Below are 25,957 nucleotides of genomic sequence, written 5' to 3' on the forward strand. Positions count from 1 at the left end.
TGTTCTTAGGCTTGAGATAACAAGATTGTCTTTTAGTTTTTTGGGGAATTACCACAGTGTTCTTTATAATAGTTATACTTTATATTTCTAACAAACTATAACAGAATTTCTTACTCAAAAAAAGCCATTCTAACTAGAGATGGTTTATATTTCCCTAGAGGCTGATGATACTGAACATTCTGCACCTTTTTTTGCCCATTTGCATTCTTTTTATGAAGTGCCCATTGAAGTGATTTGTCTACTTCTAAACTGAACATGTCTTTTTTCTAATGTATCACTTTTCATAAAAAACCATCAAATTTACTTGTGTAGGGGTCTATACAAATGAATAAATAAATGTAATAAGTCTGTCAGATTATATTTGGGAATATATAGTGTTTCTTTTTACAAAGAGCTTTGTTTGAGGGATAAGGGAGATGGCTTGGTAAAAGACTGTCATACAAGCATGGGGGCTTGAGTTTCATCCTTAGCACCTATGTTATAGACAGTCAGTTGTTGTAGCACCTACTGTCCTTGCTCTGGGGAGGTGGAGACAGGAAGATCTTTGGGACTTGATGACAGCCACTCTAGCTACTGCAGCATCATTGAAAGATCCTGTCTTTAAAAAACGGGGGTGGGAGGGGGCGGAGAGTGATTGAGGGAGACACCTGACAAGAACATACATGTTTATGCAAACACCCAGATGTATATACAACAAAGAGTTTTGTTTTTATGTTTTTTGTTTTTTGGTCTCAATGTTGTTTCCAGTTGTTCACCAGGGACAGTAGGATTCCTGGGAAGTGGAAGAAAGTAAACTTAATTTTCCCTGAGAATTGCTTTGGAGGTACCAAGATGTGGCTTTAAATAGAAGCTCTATTATTAATTTTCAAAATGAACTTTGGGTAGGTTTCATAAACTGTATGAGTCTCAGTTTTCTTCTCTTTAAGTACTCTGGGGTAGTTTACATTTTAGAGAAGTGTATATAAAAAGCTGATGTAATGAAATGTGTTTCTGTATGTGTATATGTAGAGTAGTATGTCCACGTATACACACACAAAAGTGTATGGTATAGTAGTGAACACTCATGATTATTATACCTTCTTAGAAGAATACTTTTTCCTCTAATAATACCATAACTGCCTTCCCCAGATTGCTTTACTTCCTGGAACTCAGTAGTACCTGGTTCTTTCGTCTTGCTTTGGAGATGCACTCTGACTAGCTCCTTTCTACTGTATACTTGTTTATTTGTTTTCTGCCAATCTTTGTTAGCTGAAGTTTAAGACTATGGACGAGCAGCTTTGAGGAATCCTTAGAAGATTCCTGAGCACTTGTGAATTTTGTGGTTATATACTTAGCATTATGAGGCTGAGTGTTATAGACTCAGCATTACTAAGTCTTAGAATATACACTCGTGCTGATTTATCAGTTATTAAGGATGGTTCAGTAGTTATGGTTACCCCAAGTGTTTGCACTAACTTATATCTTCACCTGTACAACGGTACAGGCGCTTTGTATTCTTACCAGTGCTTGGACTTCCTTTCATTTATCCTTATTCTCTCATTCTCTACCTTTTTAAAGATTTAGCCTCAGAAAATTGGGAACGTGGAGGGGAGGGAGGATAGAAGGAGAGGGGGACCGGAGAAGGGAAGTGGGGAGGAGAACATGAGGGAATGGGTTGACTGAGATGGGAGAAGGACAGAGAGGGAGAGCAAAGGAAAGAGATATCTTGACTGAGGGAGTCATTATGGGGCTAGTAAGAAACCTGGCACTAAGGAAATTCCCAGAAATCTACAAGGAAAACCCAGCTAAGACCTTAAGCAATAGTGGAGAGGGTACCTGAACTGGCCTTGCCCTGTAATCAGATTGATGACTACTTTAATTGTTGTCATAGAAACTTTATCCAACAACTGATGGAAGCAAATGCAGAGATTCACAGTGAGCACTGAGCCAAGCTTCCAGAGTCCAATCGAAGAGAGGGAGGAGCAATAACTAATATGAGCAAGGGGGTCAAGACCACGATGGGGATACCCATAGAAAGAGCTGACCTGAGCTAGTGGGAGCTCACTGACTCCAGACTGATAGCAGGGAAACCTGCATCGGCCCAAACTGGGCCCTCTGAATGTGGGGGACAGTTGTGTGAAAGGGACTGTCTGTGGGGCCTCTGGCAGTGGGACCAGAATTTATCCCTAGTGTTTGAACTAGCTTTTTGGAGTCCGTTCTCTTTTGAGGGATACCTTGCTCAACCTAATTACAGCTTGTTTAGTAGCCCTTCTTGCTTAGTGTAGGTTTTATCTTATCGTAATCCTGACACAGATGAGCTTCTTATTTGAATCCTCAATGATGTAGTTGAGAGTGCTGATCCATAAAACATGTTGCCTGTGTTTCTGTCCCTGCTACTTATTACTTACTGGTTGAGTGACATAAACAAGTTTATAGCCATTCTATGCCCATCTCCAGCAACTGTGTCCTTGATATTAGACAAAGACTATAGGACACCTGACTTGACTCCCTCCTGTTTAATATGGAACAATGACCAAGGATCAGGTAAATGTTAAATGATGCATAACTTGTGAAAAAAGGATATTTAAGAAAAATAATTATTTAGGAAAACTTTTTTTTTCAGTCTAAGTAAGCCAGTATAGTGAATATGGAGGCCAGGAGAACCTCTTTAGAACAGATGACTCTGGTACTTGAATTCTATTAAGTATTTTCTAATTCTGTTTTCTAGAGCAGTAGAAAATCATTTCCATTCCTTCTTCTGTGTGATACTCTTCACCTTGTAAAGCACAGAGCTGGAAGTCAGATGTGATGGTGCAGGTCTCTCAGACTTGCAGAAACCAAGACAGGGGCTGGAGGACATCCTCTCAGAAGAACACAAGAGGGCTGGGGGTAGAAGAGGCAGGTGGATTGCTGCAAGTTTGAGGCTTGCCTGGTCTGCACACATAGTATCAGCCTAGTCAGAGTGACAGAGTGATACTGTCTGTCAACACCCCACCTCCAGGCCCTAAACAAACAGATAGGAAACAGAAAGAAAAATAAATCATAAAAGGCATTGTTCAGATATAATCTGAGTGAGTGTGGGTTTCCCTTCACAGTGCTCCTTGGTTTTAGAAAGTATTTTGTGCTTTTGGCTAGAATTTAAGAAAGTCAGAAGGGACTATTAATGGATACTCCACCAAAATTGAATATTTGCAGTTAATTATTGCACATCTATGTATGTGTGTATTATGGTGTGTATGCATGCCATAGCATGCATGTGGAGTTCAGAAGAGCCCTGAAGGGAGTTTTAAAGTGTTCTGAGTAAGTAGTTGTTAATCATCAGGGGCAAACATCTGCAGAAAATAAAAAGGTAGCCCATCTTCAGCTTGTGAAAAGGGCCTATTCCTTTTCAACTTGATGAAAGGTCTACCCCTCTTCAACTGATAAAAGGGCCTATCTTTCTTCAACTTGCTGGTCAAGGGGGTTCCCATGGACTCCCCCAAACAATGCAGGCCATTGTGATTGCTCTTGGCTGCCCACCAGGAATTGGAAGGGTAAGATCTGATTGTGGAAGTCAGCCACCATATACATGAGTCATAGGATAAAAAAATCAAGCTAGTACTGACCTGGAATCTTCATCTGAACTGGCTAGCTTTCGTATTGCCAGAAGGCACTATGCAGGCTACCGAGAGAGAAAAGCCATTAATATCTTACCCAGCTGTGAACCCTGGGAGCTACAATAATGACAATTCTGGCAAGGTAGGCCCACTGGTGCATAGTGGCTTGCATGTTATGAGAGTAACTAACAATATTCTGGTTGGATTTAAGGCCTGACCCACAAGACAGACAGAACTCATACCTGGTACTGTTAACTGGATCAAAAACACATTGCTAGGTTGGTCATAGGCTCTAGGGGAAAACATGTTATTATTATGTTGCTAAATGGACATTGTATCAAACTGCCCTCTAAATACTTACCATTATGCCCTTAGATTATTGCAGCTCTCAACTCAGCAAAGACGCATCTTTTTGTTGTAGATAACAGTTAGTACAGAGACTCAAAACCAGTCACAGCATGGAGAATAAGAAACTGGGTGTTTCAGCCTAAATGGAACATCCACATCATGCCCCTCCTCCCAAAACTCAAAGACCATCATCACAGAAAGGTAAAACTAGAGATTGTAGAGGGCTGCGGCTAAGCAGTGTTTCCAGACACGACAGGGCTGCTGAGCATAAGGCCTCCCAGTAGCTGTTTCCGTACGGATGAGATCCACACAGCTCAGCCCAGCAAAAATCCAGCATGCCTGGGAGAGGGGTCCAAAAAGTCCCTCTCATGGCTGAGGAACTATTGGCCACTAGGGAGGGTCAGTCAGTTTTCTTCAGGGATCCTGATCCTGGTAGCTGGCCCTTGCTTCAGTGAAAGGGTTTTCCACTCACATACCGACAACACTAAAGGGATTAGCGAGTTAAAAGAAAGAAACAAAAAAGTTGCACATGAATGAAAGATGGAGAAATGGTGTAGGAGTGTGGGTTGGGATGGGTTTGTTCAGAAAACATTGTATGTGTTGTTGGGGAGGTGGATCAGCAGTTAACAATGCAGAGTGCGCTTATAGAGAACCTCAGTCCAGTTCCCAGCACCACATCAGGTGACTCACAGCTGCCGAACTTCAGCATTGTAGACTTGTATGAAATTCTCAAAAAGGGGGGCGGGGCTTAAACAAGATGGTAGTATGTAACTCGTAAAATCCTGACAGATAGTTCACACTGTCATCATGTCTGTTAGTCTACTCTTCCCTGTTTCTTCCGGATACATAATTCACCTTTGGGTTCAGACCAGAGGCTTTTAAGGTCCAGACTTTGAGATAGAGAAACTGCTGAGACTTTTACATGGCTCCAGCTAGACACTGAGGTGTAGGGTGCTGTCTTTCCTTTTGCTAGTCATGTGTGTGGGTGTAATTTGGGATTTGTGCCTGGTGTACAAAAAGTACAGTAGATGTTGCTGGGCAGCTAGCAGTGCAAACAGTCCATGCTGCCCCGGGGGGCCTGTCAGTGTGATTGACACAGTGCTTTCTCATGGTGGGCGCTCACTATAAAATAGTTCCATGCGGGAGTGTTCTTACCGTACGAGAAAGCAGGTATGGTTTGAATACTTGCTTTCTACATGGTGCTATGGCAAGCTTGTCCATTCTCTTTCAACTACCTTTTACAAACAAGGACTATTAAATACCATATAAAATTTATTTCAGTTGTTTTATTGCTGCTGTTCCCCATTAATATGATGAAGCCTAATGTAAATCTCTTTTCATGTGCATATGATCCACAAGCCATTGCTCATAAAAGATGCCTAGCAAATGTTTTAGATTTTTTAAATTGATTGAATGGAAATAAAACATAGATGAATGCAAACATTTGATTTCCATAAAGGAAAGTTTATGTCTGCTATATACATAGAAGATTTTTTTTGGTCTTGTATGTGTATTTATTAAAAAGTTTTAGTACTTTAATTTGGCTTTCCGGGGAAAGTATGACAGATTATTTGTATATAAATAATTACTGTTAAGCAAGAAGTCACTGAAGGAATTATTAGACAGACAGCTTGTGTAATTCGTCAAAACTGGGCATTCTCAGTGCATTGGAGTGTTTTAACTTCAGGTACTTACTTATCTGTTTTGTTAACCATTTCTATAGAAAATGCTATTTCTTTTTCAGTGTTTCACTCAGGAAATTTTTTCGCTACGTAAAGATAAACAGATCAGTTTTTCCTCAGATATAGACAAAATCATATTCTTTTCTGAATCAGTTCACTCAAGGTTTTGTTTGCAGATTTGCCTGTGATAGCAGAACAAATGACACACCTGCTTGGCCGATAGACTTCATGTTAGATAACCTTTATATCACGTGGTCAAAATGCCTGGCAACAATGTGTAGGGAGGAACTATTTATTTTGGCTCTCAGTTTCATAGGTGCTAACCTGTCATGATGGAAGGACAGGTTGGAGCAGAGCTGTTCACATTTGATCATCCAGAAAGGAAAAACAGACCGGAGCCACTGCAGCCTTACAGACACATCCCCATGGTTATCTCCTTCCAGAGCCCTCTTACCCCACCTTTCACCTGTGTTGTGGTAGTATAGATCTGTCAAGACATTTATCCATTGCGTCGGTCAGTGTCTTCAGGTTTTAATTATCTTTGGAATGGCTTCACAGACATGGAGAGCTGTACTTCACTAACCTCTCAAATATTTATTCAGTCAACTTGATTTGACTAACCATCACAGAGTCCACGCCCTCTTTGACTTGGGAAAGTCCCCTGTTTCACACTAGACAGCACTTTAGCTGCTCTGTGGGGAAGGAGAAAGTGAATCTCACCCTGTCGCAGTGACAAGTGGTGGCAGCCTTTACTTTGCTTGACGCCACAGTGGATTTGAATGAAGACAAAGTCATACTTGTTGGGCCATGTGTACTAGTGCTTAGATGTTATCAGATTTCCAGGGTATGTGATACACTACCTGTATCAAGAAACTGTTTAGGCAAAAAAGAAAGGAAGGAAGGAAGGAAAGAAGGAAGAAAGGAACCATGGAAGGAACCATTTAGGCTATTTCATTGAATAGTCCCCGAAATCAAAGTTTTCCTTAAGTTCTGGAAGCATTGTAGAGTGCTAGTAAATTGATGTTGCTTGGAACATGATTTTTATTTATTTATTCATTTTATTTGTTTATTCATTCATCCATCCATTTGTTTATTTATTTATTTTACATGCCAACCACAGTTGCCCCTCCCTCTTTTCCTCCTGTTTCCTCCCCATACTTGCCTTCTACCCCCATCTACTTTGAACATGATTTTTACTAATTAGTTTGCTTTATATGTGAAGAAAGCAACTTTCAAACTTTTAAAAAAGTGATTAAAATAATTATGAAGTTATGAAAATAATGTCCTCAACAAAAATGCAGTTCCTAAATTAGTCCATTTGATGTTTGCGTCACTCTTATCCCAAGCACATGGATAGCCTTGTTGAATTGTGTGGTTAAACATTTTGGTTCTGAAGTAAGACAACTCTGGGTCACATGTGGTGCCTCCTCTTAAGCATGTGACATCGGTCAGACAAACCGTTTAGCTTTTCTGTGTTAGGTTGCATTTATCCCTGGAGAATAGTGATCCTTATAGAGCTGTTGTAGGTGTGGATGAGAGATGTGTGAGATGACTCGAGGGCCCGCCATGGATCAGGTTAGAAACTAATCTTTAAGGAGCAGCAGAGAATAGAACGAAGGCCACCTAGGGGTTAATAGAGTGGTGCTGACCACCAGGGAATAGGAGGATTCCTTAGCAGAACCATTAAACTGGCCCAAGCCAGAGAAGATTAGCATGGTCCCGAACAGAAGAGAGTGACGAGCGGTGGGTGGAATAGCAGAGATTACTGTAGCTTGAATTTTGAACAGTAATTGTTTTACATTTATTACAGAAATTATTTATTCTGTAATAAATACAGTGATGTTAAATAGAAGATGAGGAATAAGGAAAAATATAATGAATTCTATTCTGTCTAAAAGAATTTAGCAATTCTTTGCATGAAGATAAGCTAACATTGCTTTGCTTTACTGAGGATGCTGAGATGACCAAGGCATAGCTTCTGTGTTTAAGAAACTCTTTTTCAAGGGGAAAATGCAGAGGCAAAAGAAGAACACTCAGGCCTGTGCATCCATGACTGCCGAAGCAGATCCACGAGTAAATGAGCTTAGGGCACATTGGAAAGGTGCACGATGGTTCCGTTCTTATGACAGCCAATATTTCTCTTTCTCTTTCTTCAGTTGGAGAACACCAGTTGACAGGCCATAAAGTGGCAGTTAAGATCTTAAATAGACAGAAGATTCGCAGTTTAGATGTTGTTGGAAAAATAAAACGAGAAATTCAAAATCTTAAACTCTTTCGTCATCCTCATATTATCAAACTGTAAGTATTTTTGTGTTTGAAAATATAAAAAAGTCCTGAAATAGTTAAAGCAAAATTTTATAAATATCTTGAGTTAACTTTAAAAAATATCAGTTTTCATGTTCATATTCAGTTTTAATTTTAATTCATTTCACCTCTGTCAGTTCTTCGGTGCACATACGTGGTTTAGAATAAAAAGTCATTTCTTCAAAAGTGGTAGTATTCAAGTGGAAGCTGATTCGTCAGATTTCACTGTGAAGATTTCTCGGAATTGTATTGTTCTTAGGTTTGTTCTTTTGCTTCATCTATTTTTAATTTAAAAGTAATTTTAGGCCAGGTGTGGCAGCACATTACTGCAATTTCACTTGGAGTCCAGGACAGGGGAGTCTTGAGTTTGAGGTCAACCCCTGCTACTTAGTAAAACTGTCTTATAAATAAGTAGATCGATCGATCAATCGATCAATAGATAGATAGATAGATAAATGGAGAGCTACAAGCTAGTTAGTAAAATTGAAAAATAATTTAACTAGATATATAGAAAATTGAGATATTAATCAGTAATATTCTGTTGTTTAAAGTTCTATTTTTGTACAGGATAATGTAGGATTCTAGAATTACCTTTAGTGTACTTTAAAGCTTGGATGCAGTTTTTATACAATAAATACTAGTTTTGCTTAAGGATACTCAATGGTAGGCAGGAACTGGGCTGAGAATCCTGCATTTATAATTCCAAATTATTGGATGGCAAGTCTGTAAGAGGACAGCATCCTAACAGGGATAAACAACTAGGAAGGTACATTGTGGCTCCATGGTTCTACCCAGTCAAACTCAGGCATGTGAAACAATAGCTAGGTATGAACCCAATATTGTGCTTTGTAGGGCCAAATTATTTAGTGAGTTTAGTAGTAGAAATAGAAAGAGAAATCTGTGTCCTGATTCCAATAGGATTGCTGCATAAGAAAGCCTATTTAAGAATAACGATATTAGCACCTTTTAGATTTTGTTTGCTACTGTATTGAGAACAGAATAAACTATATTTAGCCTAGAATTAGTCAGTTAGTAATACTTTTTATTTTTTTTTTCAAACAGGATTTCTCTGTGTAACCTGAGATTTCCTGAAACTGACTTTGTAACTTGCTAGCCTCGAACTCAGACATCTGCCTGCCTCTGCCTCCTAAGTGCTCAGATTAATGCATGAACCACCACTGCCTGGCTAGTGATCAATCTTTTTAAAAATTATTATATTGTTTAAGAATTTTATATATGCATATATGTTTTGATCAAATCTACTCTATTCTTCCCTTATAGTTCCCCTCCCCCACTGTTCCTTTCCAACCTCAAAGCTCATATTTAAAGTCTCAGAGCACAATATTTGAATGTCATTGTTAACAGGGATCAACTTCCTAATCCTATGGTGTCCTGTCGTTTATTTGATGGTCAGCAGGATAATAGTCCTCCAAATGTCTGTGTCCTCACCTCAAGAACCTGTGAACGCTGTCAGTTACATTGCAAAACCCAAATATGTTTGCAGGTCATCTTATCTGAAAAGAGAGGGGTAGTTCTGGATGACTTGAGAGTCCATGTAAGCACAGTGGTTCTCTGAAGTAGCAGAGAAGGGTAGAAGGAAGAGTCAGAAAGAGACCTGTGCAGTTTATGAGCTGGTGTGAAAAGGACTCTGCTGGCTAATGGAAGCTTAAAAGGTGGAGGAAGGGGCTCTGAGACGACACAGGACAGCCTCCAAAAGCCAAAAACTCAAAGAGGAGGACTTTGCTCCTGGAGTCCCCAGAAGGCATCTTCATTCACGGCAAGCTTCTAATCCACAGAACTATAAGATAATGCGTGTGTGTTGGTTTCAGTCTCTTTACATTTGAAGTATGGAGGCAATGGAAACCAATGCAACACTATACTGGTTAGTTTTCATCAACTTGACCCAAACTAACGTTACCTGGGAAAAGGGAACCGCAATTAAGGAATTGCCTTGTCAATTTGGCCTATAGGAATGTCTGTGGGGCATTTTCTTGACTAATGACTGGAATTAGGGGATCTACCCCACTGTGGCCAGTGCCAACTCTGGGAAGACAGTCCTGGGTTGTGTAAAAAAGCAAGCTGAACAAACCATAGAGAGTGAGTGATCCAGTTAGCCGTGTTCCTTCACAGTTTTTACCTGCCTTTAGGTTCCTGCCTTCAGGTTACTGTCTTAAGTTCCTGCCCTTACTTCCTTTCACAGTGGGCTGTAATCTATAAAATGAAACTAACCCTTTCCTCCCCAGAATGCTTTTGGTCAATGTTTTATCACAGCAGCAAAGAAGCAGGCTAGAACAAACAGCTATTTGTGGTTTATTTTACCCCCAAGACAGGAAAGCCCTTGCTGTCCTGGAACTCAATATATGTACACCTGGCTGGCCTCAAACTTGCAGAGATCTTCCTGTCTCTGACTCCTAAGTGTTAGAATTAAAGACAGGTGCCATGCCCAGCTTGTGAATTCCTAAAATGAGTGGTTGGTGCAATTATTACAGACTTTGAAATGTTTATTTGTTTTTAATTGTTGTACTTTTTTTCAGTGAACTATTGCAAATTAAAGTATTTGGTGATGGAGCCCACACAGTGTCATCTTGCCAGCAGTAAGAATATGCCGCTGTCTGTCCCTGCCTGACTGGTACTTGGTTTGCTGTGTCTCTAGGTGACACAGTTGGCATGAGATATAATAAGCGTCAATGCTTTGTGACACTTACGTTAGGTTTACTCCATCACAAACATAGAATCATGTGGCAATATTTGACTTTAAGACTATGTCCAGTACCAGGTGATAGATGACCCTAGGGGTAATGTACTTCTCCCATTCATTTTCTAACTTTTGAATGGGGTGCTTCATAGTGTTGTGTAAGAAGTGACTGTTGGCATTGATGGAATGCCTAGTTTGTGATAAGCATTGGCACAAAAGCAGGCATTGGCCTCTCATGAACTGATTCTTCTTCAGTTAGCTGAAACAGTCATATGTTTTGTTTTTTTGTTTGTTTTTAAAGACAGTCTTGCTGTGTAACCTAGCCTGGCTCAGGACTGCTGGCTGACCTTAAAATCAAATTCACAATCCTGTATAATCTAGGCAAACTGACAGTCCTGTGTTTGCCTCCCTAATGCTGAAGTTCTAGGCCTGTGACACTGGCCCTTCTCACATCTGACTCGACTCCATGTGTGTAATGACGTCAGGGGCACGCAGACGAAGTCTCTGGTTTTTCTGCTTAGTAGCTATTGTGAATGAGGAGAGAAACCTTAAATGGCCAGACTTTATGCTTCAACTTCACTTTCAGAATGCTAACCCTGAAAGCTCCCGCTTGGGGTATGTGACCTAGATTTGTTCTGTTCTTGAAAACACAGATTGCATTTGCTATGGTTCTAGTTTAATTTTTGTTGCTGTGATGAAAATATCCAGCCAAAAGCAGTTTAGGGGAGAAAAGGACTTGCTCCGTGTATTATTACAGGTTACAGTCTATTGTGAGGGGAAGTCAAGTCAGGAACACCGCAGCTAGTCACTCTTGTCCACAGCCAAGGGCAGAGAGAAATTGAATGCACTCCTGCTGGTTGCCTGCTGCATGCTCATACTCCGCTAGCCCTTCTCATTCTTGAGCAGTTCAGGGTCTACCCCATAAAGTGGTGCCATCCACAGCAGGCTGAGTCTTCTACAACAGTTATCAACATGACCACTCAGTTTCCAACAGACCAGTCTGATCTAGATAATTTCTCATGCGGGCTTTCCTTCTTAGGTGACTCTAAGTTTTAGCAAACTGATGATTAAAACTATCAACACAGTTACTAAACATCTGTGGTTATCATGGAATTTAAAATCTTATTTCTGACATAATTTATCAGTGTTGTCTTGTTCTTGTTTCTATAATTTAATAATTAGAACTGGTATTGTTACATTGTTCTAAAGTAGCTACAGTTCAGCCTCAGAGTTGATTAGCAAGTAATTAACAAAGGTGAATCCAGTGTTTAAAGCTCTTTTTCAACCATGAGCTTAAGTCATTTATCCACATTGCCTCTTTAATTGTGAATCTGAATTTTTTAAAAAAGAAAGACACTTATGTTTTCTTTCTACTGAGACTCATTGACATAGCCTCTAATAATGTTATTGTTAAACATATGCATACAGAGAGAGAGAGAGAGAGAGAGAGAGAGAGAGCACAAATGGGGAGGCAGTAGAAAGTAGGCAATAAATCCATAATAGCAACTATAGCATATTCAGTAAAGATGTAAATATTATAGATGTCATGTTTTAAAGATTTAAAATATTATAGAAGTCATATATTAAAGATGCAAATATTACATATTATAAAAAGATGTTATACACAGAACAGTTAACAGTACAAAGTGTTTGAAGTAGAAAACTCTAGACTTCAAGTAATAAAGGGAGCAGAGTGAGCTAGAGCAGTGGTTCTCATTCTGTGGGTTGTGACCCCTTTGTGGGGTCATACATCACATATTTACATTATGATTAATAACAGTAGCAAAACTACAGTTGTGAAGTAGAAATGAAAATAGTTTTATGGTTGGGGGTCACTACAACATGAAGAGCTATTTTAAGAGGTCATAGTATTAGGAAAGTTGGGAGATCTCTAGGGGTTTGGTGTGATTCAAAACAGAGACATATAGGGGAGCCAGACTGGATAGTACATCATCATAAAAACAGAGGCATAAAGGGGAGCCAGACTGGATAGTACATTATCAAATGTTGGTAAGGACTCTAACTTCCATTCTTGAGTAAGATGAAAAGCCACTGAAATATGTTGACCAGAGGTGAGATGTCATCTGAACATGTAGCCTGTATGTGGGCAAGTACTGAAGTAAGAAGAAAGGTTGCAGTCATCTGGGTAAAAGGTGATGGTGGCATGGAGTACAGCACTGTGTGGTAGATGCTGAGAAGTACGCTTGTTCTGTATATACTTTCAAGGTGGAGTTAACATTTACTGAGAGAAGACAGATTATGAAAGAACAATAACTCCCAAGTACCTGGTATGGGCAAGTAAAAGAATATTGTTGCCAGGGACTAAATGGGAAAGATTACTTGAAGACCAGGTTTGAGATGGAGTATTAGGAATTAGTATCAAACATTTGACTTTGGTTTCATAAAGCTAAAAGGGGTCATCCTACTAGAGATATTCTTGAAGAACTGAGTTTGGAATTCAGGGGAAAGTTATATATGGATAGTGTCTTAGGGTTTCTGTTGCTGCGAAGAAACACCATGACCATGGTAGTTCTTACAAAGGAAAACATTTAACTGGGGCTGGCTTGCAGTTTAGAGGTTTAGTCCATTACTGTCGTGGCAGAAAGTTTGGTGACACACAGACAGACATGGTACTAGAGAGGTAGCTGAGAGTTCTACATCTGTCTCAACAGGCATCAGGAAGAGAGAGACACTGGCCTAGCTTGAGTGCCTGAGAACTCAGAGCCTGCTCTCAGTGACACAGTTCTTCCGACAAGGCTACATTTACTAACATTGTCACTACTTATGGGCCCATGGGGCCATTTTTATTCAACCACCACAGATAGCATACCCTAAGATTGGGTAAGAAGACCAAGAACCTGGTGTCGAGATGAACAAAACCAAGGGCTGAGCTCCAGGGTACTGACTGTGTCTGGGCATTAGGACGACCCAGGAAAGGGGATGAAAAGGAATAGCCAGTCAGGGAAGGAGGAGGACAGGAGAATCCTGTATCTCAATGCAGAACAAGTGAAATAGTTCATAATTGAGACTTTGTCCTTACCTTGCTATTCCAGAGACCTAGATGGACACTTTGTGTCTTTTCACTTGTCAATATTATTACATAACAATAAATTCACTAAGCATAGCCTGTTCAGTGGCAGCAGTTTGCCAGACAACCCTATCTGGTTTTGGTAATCTGGTTGAGTGAGGCTAATAAATGTATGTTGTTTTTTTTTTTCCTACACAGAGTTTCTCTGTGTATCTCTGCCTGTCCTAGGACTCACTCTGTAGACCAGGTTGGCATCAAACTCATAGAGATCCACCTGCCTCTATCTCCCAAGTTCTGGGATCAAAGGTGTGCACCACTGCCAACCTGGCTGTTCTTCTATTCTAATCATAATCATCCATATTGACTTTCACATCATATTGATACACAATAAATACCCCCATGTGTGTATATGTGTGGTTTGCAAAATGAATACAACGTAAAGAGGCCACTAGAGAGTTCTAGAGTTTCAAAGTTGTGCTAATAGAAATGCGAATGGAGTCTGTATTAATAAAGACAAAGGAACCCAACCCAGCTGCCCAGATGGAGCTGTTGCTGAGGCCATAGGAGAGTTAGGGTTGAAATCTAAGATGGAATTAGCTTTACCTAGATTGAGGCAAGAACTGCAAATCTAGGTCCAGGGCCATCAGGTGGACCAGTGAATGCAAACACTTGAGTAGGCCTCATCCACAGCAGGAGACCAGGTTGAGCTGAGTGCTAGGGCCATTCATCCTTGTGCGCACTGGCAGTCAGATGACTTATGACCTATCACTTTATGGGATTCAGGTTAGGGAGCCATGCACTCTGATCTGGTGTGTCACCTAAGTTCTTCCTCCTCTCTCTTTTTTCTCTTGTAGTTGTTTTATTTTTAATTGTGTGTGTGTGTGTGTGTGTGTGTGTGTGTGTGCGCGCGCGCATACATGTGATTGTAGGTACCCTTTAAGTATAGAAAAGAGTTGGATCTCTTGCTGCTGGAGGTACAATTCGTTGCGAGCTACCATATGTAGTGCTGGGAACTGAGATCAGGGCCTCTGGGCAGTATACGCCCTTAACTGCTAAGCCATCTCTGCAGCTTCTAAACCACATTTTAAAATACAATATGGAGTAACTTAAGATACAGAAATAGCTTGATCTCAAAACAGTATCAACTTTTCTTACTAATATTGAGTAAGATGAAAAATGAGAATTGACTTATTAGATTTGACAAAGTGAAGGTTATTGGCTATTAAAACTTTTATTAGAACAGGAGGATTTCGGAGTTTGAGGCCAGCCTAGTCTACAAGAGCTAGTTCCAGGACAGGTTCCAAAGCTACAGAAAAACCTTGTCTCGAAAAAAACAAAAATAAAACAACTTTTATTAGAATGCTAAAGGCAAAAATATGATATAAAGAAAGAATATGGGACGAAGAGAAACAATAACTGTAGACAGGAACAGAAAAGAGAGCAGAAGAAAATGTGCGGTCTAAAGGCAGGTGTTTTTAAAGATGGGTAATGTTATAGATGCTTGGGTACTACAATAAAGAATGAGTAGATCAAGAAGGAACCATGGATGCAGGAGAAAGGGGGCTAATTGTAGGAGCTATGCTCCTTAGCAGGTTTGGGGACAGCATTCAGTACATAATTGGAGAGTTAATCTTAGAAAATCTATGACCATAGAGATGTTGTCTGTGTATAGTGGGAGGAAAGATAATTAGAAATGAGCAGGTCTAGGAACCTAGAGGCTATCTGTTAGACAGATGTCATAAATTGTGACACCTATGCCCCTAGTACAAACAGTAGCAGTGAGGAAAAAGATGGTTTAGAACAAGAGAGAGTTAGCCAGGAGATCATCCTGTGGTACTGTGTTACAATAGTGTATGCTACAGAGACTGCAGGTTTTTGTTTGGTTTCCTTTGTTTGTTTTGAGGCAGGGTCTTACTATAGCACAAGATGACCTTGAACTTGCTACGTAGTGATCTTGAACTTATGACTCTGAGGAATATTGGACTGAACATTTCTTTTGCACCACATTTTATTGCTAGATTTTTGAAACATTCAGCACTCAAGAGCGATGGCTCAGTGGTTAAGAACTCTTGGGTTCAGTTTTCAGCACCCACGTTGTCTCACAATCATCTATAACTGTAGTGCTGTGGATTCTGATACCCTTTTCTGGTGTGCAGATATGCATGCAGACAAATGCCCACATACATAAAAAAGATACAATTTAATATTCAGTTCATGAATTGATGAATCTATGCTCTAAGTAGCAATGGCTACTTGCATTTCAGAAAGAGAGACATTGTTTCTTTGGCAAGAGGTTTCTGGTATGATGTCCTCTTTAAGATAAACAGACGAAATGAAAATCTGATCAGTCCTCCAACTCTTAAGAGTTAGGAGCAGTGGGAAAAATAGAAGGTGTTCTCTGAGGACAAACCACCTGATTTCCTCTGGAAAAAATAAACTATGAGCAAAATCTATAAAACAGACAAATCAACCAATTGAAATGTATGGCTGGCAACTAGATCTAATTCTTAGAAATAGAAAATAAACCCTATGATTGGGTATTTGATGATTCTCATGGTGTTCTAAATGTGTGTCTGATAGTGATTTTATATTCTGTGCATATGCATGCATATACCCATGTATAATGACATTTTAAGAAATATTCAGGGCATGGGGCAGAGAGCTGCAGAACCAACTTCCTCCGTAGGGTAAGGGTTGTCTCTGCCCTGTTAAGGCAGCAGGCCTGGGAAGCAGCAGCAAGCCTGGGAAGCAACAGTGAGAATTGGGTGGGTGGGAGGTAGTTAGGTAGGTTAAAATTTATTAAAAAATAAAACAAAAAATAAAAGAAATATCCATTGCTGAATATTTTATCTGTTGATAGAGAAAAATGAAAGCAAATTTATTGTGATTTGGTGATGAAAAAATATGCTTTATAAAGTTAGTAATTAGAACATATTTATCCTATTTTCTAGACTATTATGGAAATAATTAATTTTTATGTCCATGTATAAATAAGAACAACACTACTAACCCAATAAAATTTTCCAGAAAACTCAAGCATTTCTCAGAGAAGAAATGTGTATGATATTATTCTACAAGTACTAGATATTGTATAATTCCACAAGCTTTCTAGTTATGTTAGCATAGCAAACTATTTTTAGAAAACAACTGTCACCTGAAATTGAGCATTTACATGTACTGTAACTTGGAAATTCAAGTCATCAGTATTTAGAGAAAGATTGCACCTTGTACAAAAATGTTCAAGCAGCACACAGAATTGTAGAAATAGGCTCCGTAATCTTCTGTGGTAGAGAGATGAATAAGGGACTCTGGTAATAGAAGGATAAGTAAACAAATATGGTGAATATTATATACTAGTCATATCACATAGCTGTAGCACACAGCAATATTGACTGATTCTTAAACAAGTTCCGCAACATTACATGATATATACCATTTTAGATCTAAAACCATTAAGATAGATACAAGAATAGGAATCACTATTAAATAGAAACATAAACATGTATGTATATTTTGATATAGCAAATAAAACTAAAAGCAAAGAAAGAGAAGGCTGCACAGGGTTCAGGACAGAGACTCTCTTGGGGAAGGGCAAGGGGAAGTAGGGAGGAGCTGTGGTTCTATGTGGTTATATTGGCAAGGCCCTGCCTTACTGTGTGGATAATGGTTTTGTGTTACTTACTGGGATTTTATTGAAAACAGCAATCAGCTAAAGAAAAGGCCATTCACAAAGCAAAGAAAATCAATGTCAGCAGTCCAGGATAATGATCACTACATTTTTATACAACTGAGTTAAAATTGATGAAAATCTTACTCTATGTAACTTGACAATATAAATAATATTTTAAAATCTTAATAGACATGACCACCAAACAGGGATGTGCATTAATGCTGATTTTTGGGTCACTCCAAAAAGATTACTTTTTTCCTTGAATCATATTGTAACATGAGGACCGGCTTGTTGGGGTATCTGTTCCTGCCTGGTACCCCACAGCTGGCAAGTCCCAGAGAAAATCACACACAGGACTCCATAAGATTATAAACTGATTGGCCCATTAGGTCAGGCTACTTATTAGTTCTTATGACTTATATTAATCCGTTATCATTATCTATGTTAGCCATAATGGCTCAGTACCTTTTCCAGCGGGGGCCCTACCTCTACTTCCTGTCTGGTTGACCCGCTTATACTTCCTGCCTGGCCAATCAGCGTTTTATTAAAATACATGATTGACAGAATACAGACAATTCTCCCACACCATCATATATGCTACTTTGTTTGTTTATTGCATAAAAATGCCTGTAACCTTACCAGCTGGACATTACTTAGGGATTGTCTGGATAATTGCTTTTTCCTTCCATAATTAATAATATTTCTAAAAAATTTCCTAAAGCACATTATTTTGCATTTCTGTTACACTAAAAGACTGCTGTTATATGTGAATGACTAGTTATCATTATATTTCTTAAAATATTTTTTATAATTATTCGAAGTTACCTTTTAATAATCCATCAACTTGCCTTTCCTGCCAACTCTCAAATAGGAAGCTATTTTCTTCGGGTTCCTCTTTTTCCAGAAATTGTTACTCATTGTTAATTAAAATTTTATTGGTTGAAATTTTGCCTTTTTTTTAACTTTTAGGTTATTCTTGTATTGATCCAAACTACTTATATTTTAAAATGGTAATTTATACATTAATTAAAATACTTTGTAAGTACTTTGCCAGATGCAAACTCATTCATCAAATTATTATCATTATAAAACATGCAATTACAAACTGATAGGTATGTGTTGTAAATCTAAGGTAAATATGTTCGTGCATCAAATTATTATCATTATAAAACATGCAATTACAAACTGATAGGTATGTGTTGTAAATCTAAGGTAAATATGTTCGTGCAAGCAAATTGCCACTCGGAAGGTGGCCTGTAAGCTGAATTCCAAAGGATGTCTGTAAGGAGGTACTAAAGGATGTACCTCAAAGGGAGGTATACCAGGCTATATAAACTAGCCTGTATAAAAACGTTGCAGTGGGGGAAGTAAAGCATGATTAATAAAAAGTAGTGGGGCCACAATTGTGGGAACTATGTTTGAGAAATAACAGAGGGGGCCTGATTAATTGAAACCTTAAGAGAGAAAGAAAACTTCTGGTCCTGAAGCTCAGATGTGTGTCTGAAGAGAATCCTTATTCAGTGCCTAACCACAGCTAGATTGCAAGTTCCCCCAATAGAGGATCTGACTTCTCCTAGTCTCACACAAGGACAGTACAAGGAGGTATTCAGTAAGTACTAAGAGTCCTTATTTGGTTGGTTATGCCTGGCACATAGTGAGAGCTCAGTCGTGATAGCCAGTTTTCGTGCTATAATTTGGTGTGTGATGGTGTATGCTGTAGAGTTAGAGGCTTCATGAGATAATTCAGCCCAGCAGTATCCTGTAAAGATTTGTGGTATATTCCAAAAGACCTGCAGCTAAGATTATTTGAGTTTCATCATTTCATTCATGCCTCATCCAGAATGGATGAGCCCAAATGTGATTGGTAACAATAAATAAGATCAGAAAAAATAAGTTTGATAACAGTAGATGCTTTCACCTACTCTGTTTTTTTTTTTGATCACTTTGATGCCTGTCAAAATAGCCTTCTTCAAACTATTTCTTTTAGAGTTCCTAAATAAAATTATCTTTCCACAGTTCGTGTGAAATAGTCTCAACTTTATTTCTGTTATGGTTATTTGCTTTACATTAAATAGGATACCCTGGCATTTGTGTCTTTGAAGACTAAAGATTACCATTAGAAGTGTTTTCCAGGCCAAATAAGGTGGTATACACCTGTAATTCCAGGAAGATAATGAGTTTGCGGCAAGCCTAGATTCTATATGATGAGCTTCTATCTCAAAGAAAAAAGCCCAAGACAGAAATATTTGCTGTGGAATAGTCCTCTTGTACATTATAAAGATTTGTCACTCATTTGTTTAATGAAATTTTTTCATGTGTTTAATTTACACATGATGTATTTTCTCTTAGTATAGCTTGTAAAGATTTCAAAGATAACAGCAATCTGAGAAGCAGAAATCTGAAGGAAAGTCTACAAGTCTCAGGAAGTCAGATACTTTTATAATGTTCTTCCATGCTTATGGTTCTGGGATTAGTTGGTAACCACTGTTAATCTGTTGCCCTTCTACAGTATTATACAATATTGGATATGAAATTGTAACAAGAATAGTAGATGAGGTTGATTGTTGTGGAAGCACAGCTTTGTATTAACATCCTTTTTTGTTTATGAAAAAGATACCAGGTGATCAGCACCCCAACAGACTTTTTTATGGTGATGGAATATGTGTCTGGAGGTGAATTATTCGACTACATCTGTAAACATGGGCGGGTGAGTGCTGGACCATCTATTAACAACCCCCAGCCCCGAGCTAGGAAAGGGGAAAGCATTGAAGTAGCCAACCACAAAGATAATTTTCAGTGCTTTAAATTGTTTCTGTACTAGTGTCAACTGCACATGCAGAACATATTTTCTTCCTCCAGAGGCAGCCCTTTGAGATACAGATTTGAAAACCATAGCCCACTTAATCGCCAAAAGATCCTTGTGCTTTTCCAGGTCTGTTCTGTATAAAATCATGCTGAAGCTTCAGTTATTTCCTTTTCTTAGCATTTTCATTTAAGTTCTGTTTTAGCTGGTTGTATTGATTCCCTAAAACATTGTGCATATTTAATATTAGTTGAAAATTGGACGTCGTTGCCATTCAGCAAAGCCAAACCTATCGAATAATATTTTGAGCTTTGACAAAGCTTTGGCTGCTTTGCTCTGTCTGATCTGTTGGATTTCTAACTAGTCAATTCTAAATTCGCCTGCTCAGTTATATTTAGACTGGTTATGAAACTGAATGCATAATAAATAGATGTCCTAGATAGTCTTGATGCAGCTTCTTTTCTATGTGCTAGGTTGAAGAGGTGGAAGCCCGGCGGCTCTTTCAGCAGATCCTGTCTGCTGTGGATTACTGTCACAGGCATATGGTTGTCCATCGGGACCTGAAACCAGAAAATGTGCTTCTGGATGCTCAGATGAACGCTAAGATTGCTGACTTTGGTATGCTACTCCATGGTTGTTCAGAGCTGTGTAGCACCTTTAAAATGGACCAGTAACTCCTCTTACAGAGCTAAGAACTTTCCGTTTCACCCACACAAATTCTTTTACACAAAAAGGGATTAATTACAGTCTTTACCCTGGCTTATCCTTTTATTTAAATCCACATGAAAAGTGCTGAGGTTTCTACAACACATTAGAAGGCCACATCAAGACAGATATTTCTTCCTAAGGCAATGGATGGTACCTGTTTTGTTTTTTGGGTTTTCTTTTGTGTGGGGGAGCGGCTGGGATGAGAAAGGAGTCCCAAACTTCTTTGAGAACTTTGTTGATATAGTGGCTGCTTTCCCTGATGTATATAAACAAGTGTGAAAAATTGTATTCAGTCGTAAAATCTTGGTGCTCCTTCTGAACTGATCATGGAAAGACCTGTAAATCTTAGGACAACATCTAATAACTTATGAGAGAATGGGACTTTGGTCCTGCGTAAAAGACAAGGTAAAATGTATGTTTTTATATTCCTTACACTAAACAGACCCAGAAAGGCTTCCACAGTGGATGTTTGAGGAAAAGATTGTGATCTGACCCTAAGAAGAAAGGGAGGGGAGGTGCAAAGTCAGTGTTCCATATTATATATAGGCTTTCTGTTTTATGCCTGCCGTTAAACTAGCTTAGGTTCAAACTCTTCTATTAAGTGGTTCAGTTAGAGTTTGGCTCAGTAGATTATTTCCAGAGCTCTTTAGATTATAAACCTTTCCCAGGAAGTTGAAGCAGGAAGCCCTCCTATCTGCTTGTGCTCAGTCCCACCTGAACAGCAATGAGACCATGTCCAGGGAAACACTGTCAGCTGGGCTGCTCTGCTGTCTAATTACAAGACAGGCAGAGAGAGAGAGAGAGAGAGAGAGAGAGAGAGAGAGAGAGAGAGAGAGAGAGACACACTCACAGAGAGAGAGAGAGAGAGAGAGAGAGAGAGAGAGAGACACACACACACACACACAGAGAGAGAGAGAGAGAGAGAGAGAGAGAGAGAGAGAGAGAGAGAGAGAGAGAGAGAGAGACTGGTCAGGAACTTACTCTTGTAGATCAGGCTGGCTTCAAACTCACAGAGATCCCCCTGCCTCTGCCTCCTGAGCACTGGAATTAAAGATGTAGTGTCCAATTACAACCTTTCAAGAAAGACTTAGAAGCAAACTATTTTTGTTTGTTTTAATTAGCAGTCTTTTATTTCTTCATATACAGATGTAGGTAATATTTGGTGCTTATATTTTTGAAAATAGTAATATAATTTCAAATAACCTTTTTGTGAAGAGTCAAAATTTTCATGTAGTGAGGTTCATTCCACTTATACATGTGGTGCTCTTTTGCTTTCTGTATGATGATGTAAGGTCCATAAAAATAATCTCTTTCTAGTTTAACAGTACTTTCTGTTACTTTAAAAATTAGTGTGTGTGTGTGTGTGTGTGTGTGTGCGCGCGCACGTGTGTGTGTGTGTGTGTGTGTGTGTGTGTGTTAGAGGAGTAGACTCAGGAGTCAGTTCTCTCCTGCCTCCTTGTGTGATCCAGGAATTGAACTCAGGTTGTCAACTTTGCTAAAGTGTCTTGGCCTACTGAGCTATCTTGCCACTCACCTTTACTCTAAAATAAAGAATGATTTCTGAAGCATGGTTTTCATCATAGTTTTACCTATATCTGCAATATCCAGCATCTGATAAATTGCTTTTCTTTTTAGGACTATCTAATATGATGTCAGATGGTGAATTTCTGCGAACCAGCTGTGGATCACCGAACTATGCAGCACCTGAGGTCATCTCAGGAAGGTAATAGTTTATTAGTGATAAGTAAGCTTTCTGTGACCTCGCATCTATTCTAGTAGCATTTAATTATATTTTCTTAGGAAGAACATTTTTAACATAGTAGAAATACATTGTTCATTTATTTTTTATTACTGGCACAATAGTAATATATTTTTTAAAAACCCCATATAGGCCTTGCAATGTGTTCATGCATTTTGTTCAGTGGCAGTGACCGAGACAGATCTGATGCAGTGTCTATATTCTAGTGTAGAAAATGTCAAGTAACAGTAGGGATTTGCTAAAATTTAAGCCAGTGTCTTTGCTTAGCAGACATAGTTATTTAATAGTATTTCCACATACTTTACAGAGTCTGAAGGTAGTCGTTTTATATTTTTTTTTCCTTTGAAAGAATGAAATTTGAGTGACAGTATGATTTCAAACAGATAAACTAGACAAGTGACTTCGAAGTCCCTCACGTAATTAGCTCATTGGTATATTATAAAATATTTACGAAGCTGTAGAGATGAATCAAGCCATTCCACAGTGGCTGGTGGCTGGTTTTGAAAGTTAACAGACTACTTTGAGAGAAAGTATTGAAATGGTGCTTACAAGTAGCAGGTTGTGGGTCTTAGTTCATCATACCATACCATACACCGTGCCATAGAAACAAGAGCAGTCTGTCCTGGAGCCACAGGATTGGGTGTGTGTAGAGCCTGGTCCTCACAGCCCACTGTCTTTCAGTTTTAAGCATGTGTGGTTCCAGGGGAATGGGATCTCTCTAGGGTAGTCTTTTATAAGGGCACTAGCCTTCTTTGTGAGAGTTCCACCTCACGGCCAGATCTCCTTATGACCTTTACCTCCTCAGACTGTCATTTTGAGGTGAGAATTTCAGCTGATGGGTTTTAGGGAACAGAAGTGTTTTATGAGAGCTTAGGTGATATTAGGGACACCCTCTACTGAAGCAGATGGGGTGCTTTCCATGGAATTGAGGAAATGTGTTACCTCAGATCCAAGTTTGACTATTGATGTGCTACTGGGGAATGGCAGGATGGTAGAAAGGTTAGAGAAATAGTGAGGGGTGAGTGGTGCAGACGTGGGTTGTCTAGAGCCAAACTGTCTTAGTCTACCCAGTTAGCAGATGGTTTGAAATGAAGCAGTCGGAGCTCTGTCGTATTGGGCCTGGGCAGATGGCTCAGTGCTTAGGAGCACTTGCTCCTCTTCAGAGGACCCACGTTTGATTTCAGGTACTCACATCAGGGCTCTAAACTGCCTGTCACTCCCGTTCCTGGGACTCTGACACCCTCTTCTGGCCGCTCCAAGTATCAGACACACAAATACCGCAATGCAATCAACACACAAAAATAAAATTAAAAAAAATTTTTTTTAGAAAAGTTGATGTTATATAAGTTAAACACTGTCAATATGCTACCAGTTAAATATTTCAATGTTTCAGATTTTGTTTGGTGTGGACTAGGAGCAAAAATTTTGTCTAGTATGCATTTTCTTTATTGAAATAGTTCTGAGGGGGAAAACCATTATATATGTTATTGTATTTTTTCTAGTTTTTGGTTATCTACTGTTATGTTTTCTTAAAGTAATGAAAGAGAAATTATAATTTATTTTTGTTAGTTGGTTTGTTTTCGAGACAGAGTCTTACACTAAATAGCTTGGGACTCTCTAGACCAGGCTGGCCTCAAATTTACAGAGATCCGCCGGCCTCTGTCTCCTGAGTGCTGGGATTAAAGCATGCCTGGCCTGAAAGTCTAATAAATTTTAATTAGCACTTATAATTTTTTTTAACAAATAAAAATAACATCTTTTGGCAAAATTTTAGTAACTAATTAGAATTAGGCTCATTATTTTCTATGAAGAGTAATCATTAGGGTTTGGGAACTGCTGTGTATTTCATTGAAAACCTTAAATAGCGATATATACCAAGTAGGCTTGCATTTTGCATGTATGGAAGCAGGATATTAACAATGGGATATTAACAATAGTGCCTGCACTGAGGCCTGTGTCATCCTTTCTCAGGCTGTATGCAGGCCCCGAGGTTGATATCTGGAGCTGTGGCGTTATCCTGTATGCCCTTCTTTGCGGCACCCTCCCCTTCGATGACGAGCACGTGCCTACACTCTTTAAGAAGATCCGAGGGGGTGTGTTTTATATCCCGGAATATCTCAACCGCTCTGTTGCCACTCTGCTGATGCACATGCTACAGGTGGACCCCTTAAAGCGAGCAACTATCAAGGACATCCGGTGATTATACTGTTTGCTGTTCTGTACATCTTCTCATTGTAGTAACAGTGATACTAGAATATTTGCTTCACGTAGACACTTTATCTTATGAGAATCTTAAGACCAAATGTGTGGTATGTGCTTGTCATCCCAGCATTTACCTAGGAGGATGAGGCAGGAGGATCTCAAGTTCAAAGCCAGCATAGACTACAAAGTGAGACCCTGTCTCAAAGAAAAAGAATTTGTAGTATTTGAACTTATTATGCAAACCTGGTTATGTCACTTGTCTTTCAAATATTTTACATTGCTTTTGTGCTTATTAACATAAGTAACAAAGCATCGAAGGCCTGTATAGGAAGGATGCAGTCTCCTAGAGTCTCATTCCTTCCCCACTGCATCCTTCCCATTAGGCTGTAGGGCCTGCACCCTTAGTTAGATTATTTTGTATCCTGATTCTTTTCTGCATCTTCTGACCTCATAGCATTCTAGTCCTCTTTCATGTTTTGCTCACATGCCACCAGCTTAGTGAAATCATTTCTGGTTCCCCCACACTGTATAGCGCTTCTGGTTGTTCAGCACGTGCCTGAACACGCGCCTTGTTACTCCGTTCTTGTACTGTGTCTGTCCTGTCTCAGCCCATCATCTCTCTTGCATTATGACTATCGGGGTACAAATTGTCTTAAGATGTAGGTGGAGGCCCCTTGTTTGTTCCTGGCTACTCAGACCACAAAATAATCACTCAGAAACTATATTATTTGCAATACTGTTTGGCCAATAGCTTGAGCGTATTACTAGCTAGCTCTTATATTTAGAATTAACTCATTTCTATTATTTTGTACTTTACTACGAGGCTCGTGGCCTACCTACAAGGTTCCAGCAGGCAGCTCATGTCCTTCCCCTCTGGCGGCTACATGGCATCTCACTGACTCCGCCTACTCTCTATGTCTCTTTCACCCTGGCTTTACTCTGTTAGGACATTGGCCAAAAGCAGCTTCTTTATTAACCAATGGCAATAGAACACATTCCCGGCATGCATCACCTCCCACATCATTAAGAACCTTTCTATTCACCTGTTACTTCACTACTGTTGAGAGAGTGGAACTTCAGGAGGGATCTGAAGATTCAGGTGTGAAAATGGGAGAACTTTGTGTTGTAGATGTGGTTGATGAAGTAAAAGATTGCCTTTGTTCAATTCTTACCACTATAAAAC

The 25,957-nt window shown here is 39.2% G+C and overlaps 1 protein-coding gene across 4 annotated transcripts in view; it reads left to right on the plus strand.

Annotated features, from left to right (window-relative positions):
- Prkaa2 (protein kinase AMP-activated catalytic subunit alpha 2) overlaps nucleotides 1-25,957 on the plus strand; it is a 62,601-nt gene that overhangs the window by 21,301 nt on the left and 15,343 nt on the right. For 3 of the 4 annotated variants that reach the window (XM_048453237.3, XM_048453239.3, XM_048453238.3), the window contains exons 2-6: nucleotides 7,762-7,903; nucleotides 19,916-20,009; nucleotides 20,579-20,723; nucleotides 22,449-22,536; nucleotides 24,544-24,768. In XM_048453237.3, coding sequence (XP_048309194.1) covers nucleotides 7,762-7,903; nucleotides 19,916-20,009; nucleotides 20,579-20,723; nucleotides 22,449-22,536; nucleotides 24,544-24,768 — 694 coding nt within the window. The remainder of the gene's footprint in view (nucleotides 1-7,761; nucleotides 7,904-19,915; nucleotides 20,010-20,578; nucleotides 20,724-22,448; nucleotides 22,537-24,543; nucleotides 24,769-25,957) is intronic. The other variant, XM_085686346.2, reaches the window with a different exon arrangement.

Source organism: Myodes glareolus, chromosome 3, assembly GCF_982192425.1.
Source record: "Myodes glareolus chromosome 3, mMyoGla1.1, whole genome shotgun sequence".
In the NCBI taxonomy this organism is placed as follows: Eukaryota; Metazoa; Chordata; class Mammalia; order Rodentia; family Cricetidae; genus Myodes; species Myodes glareolus.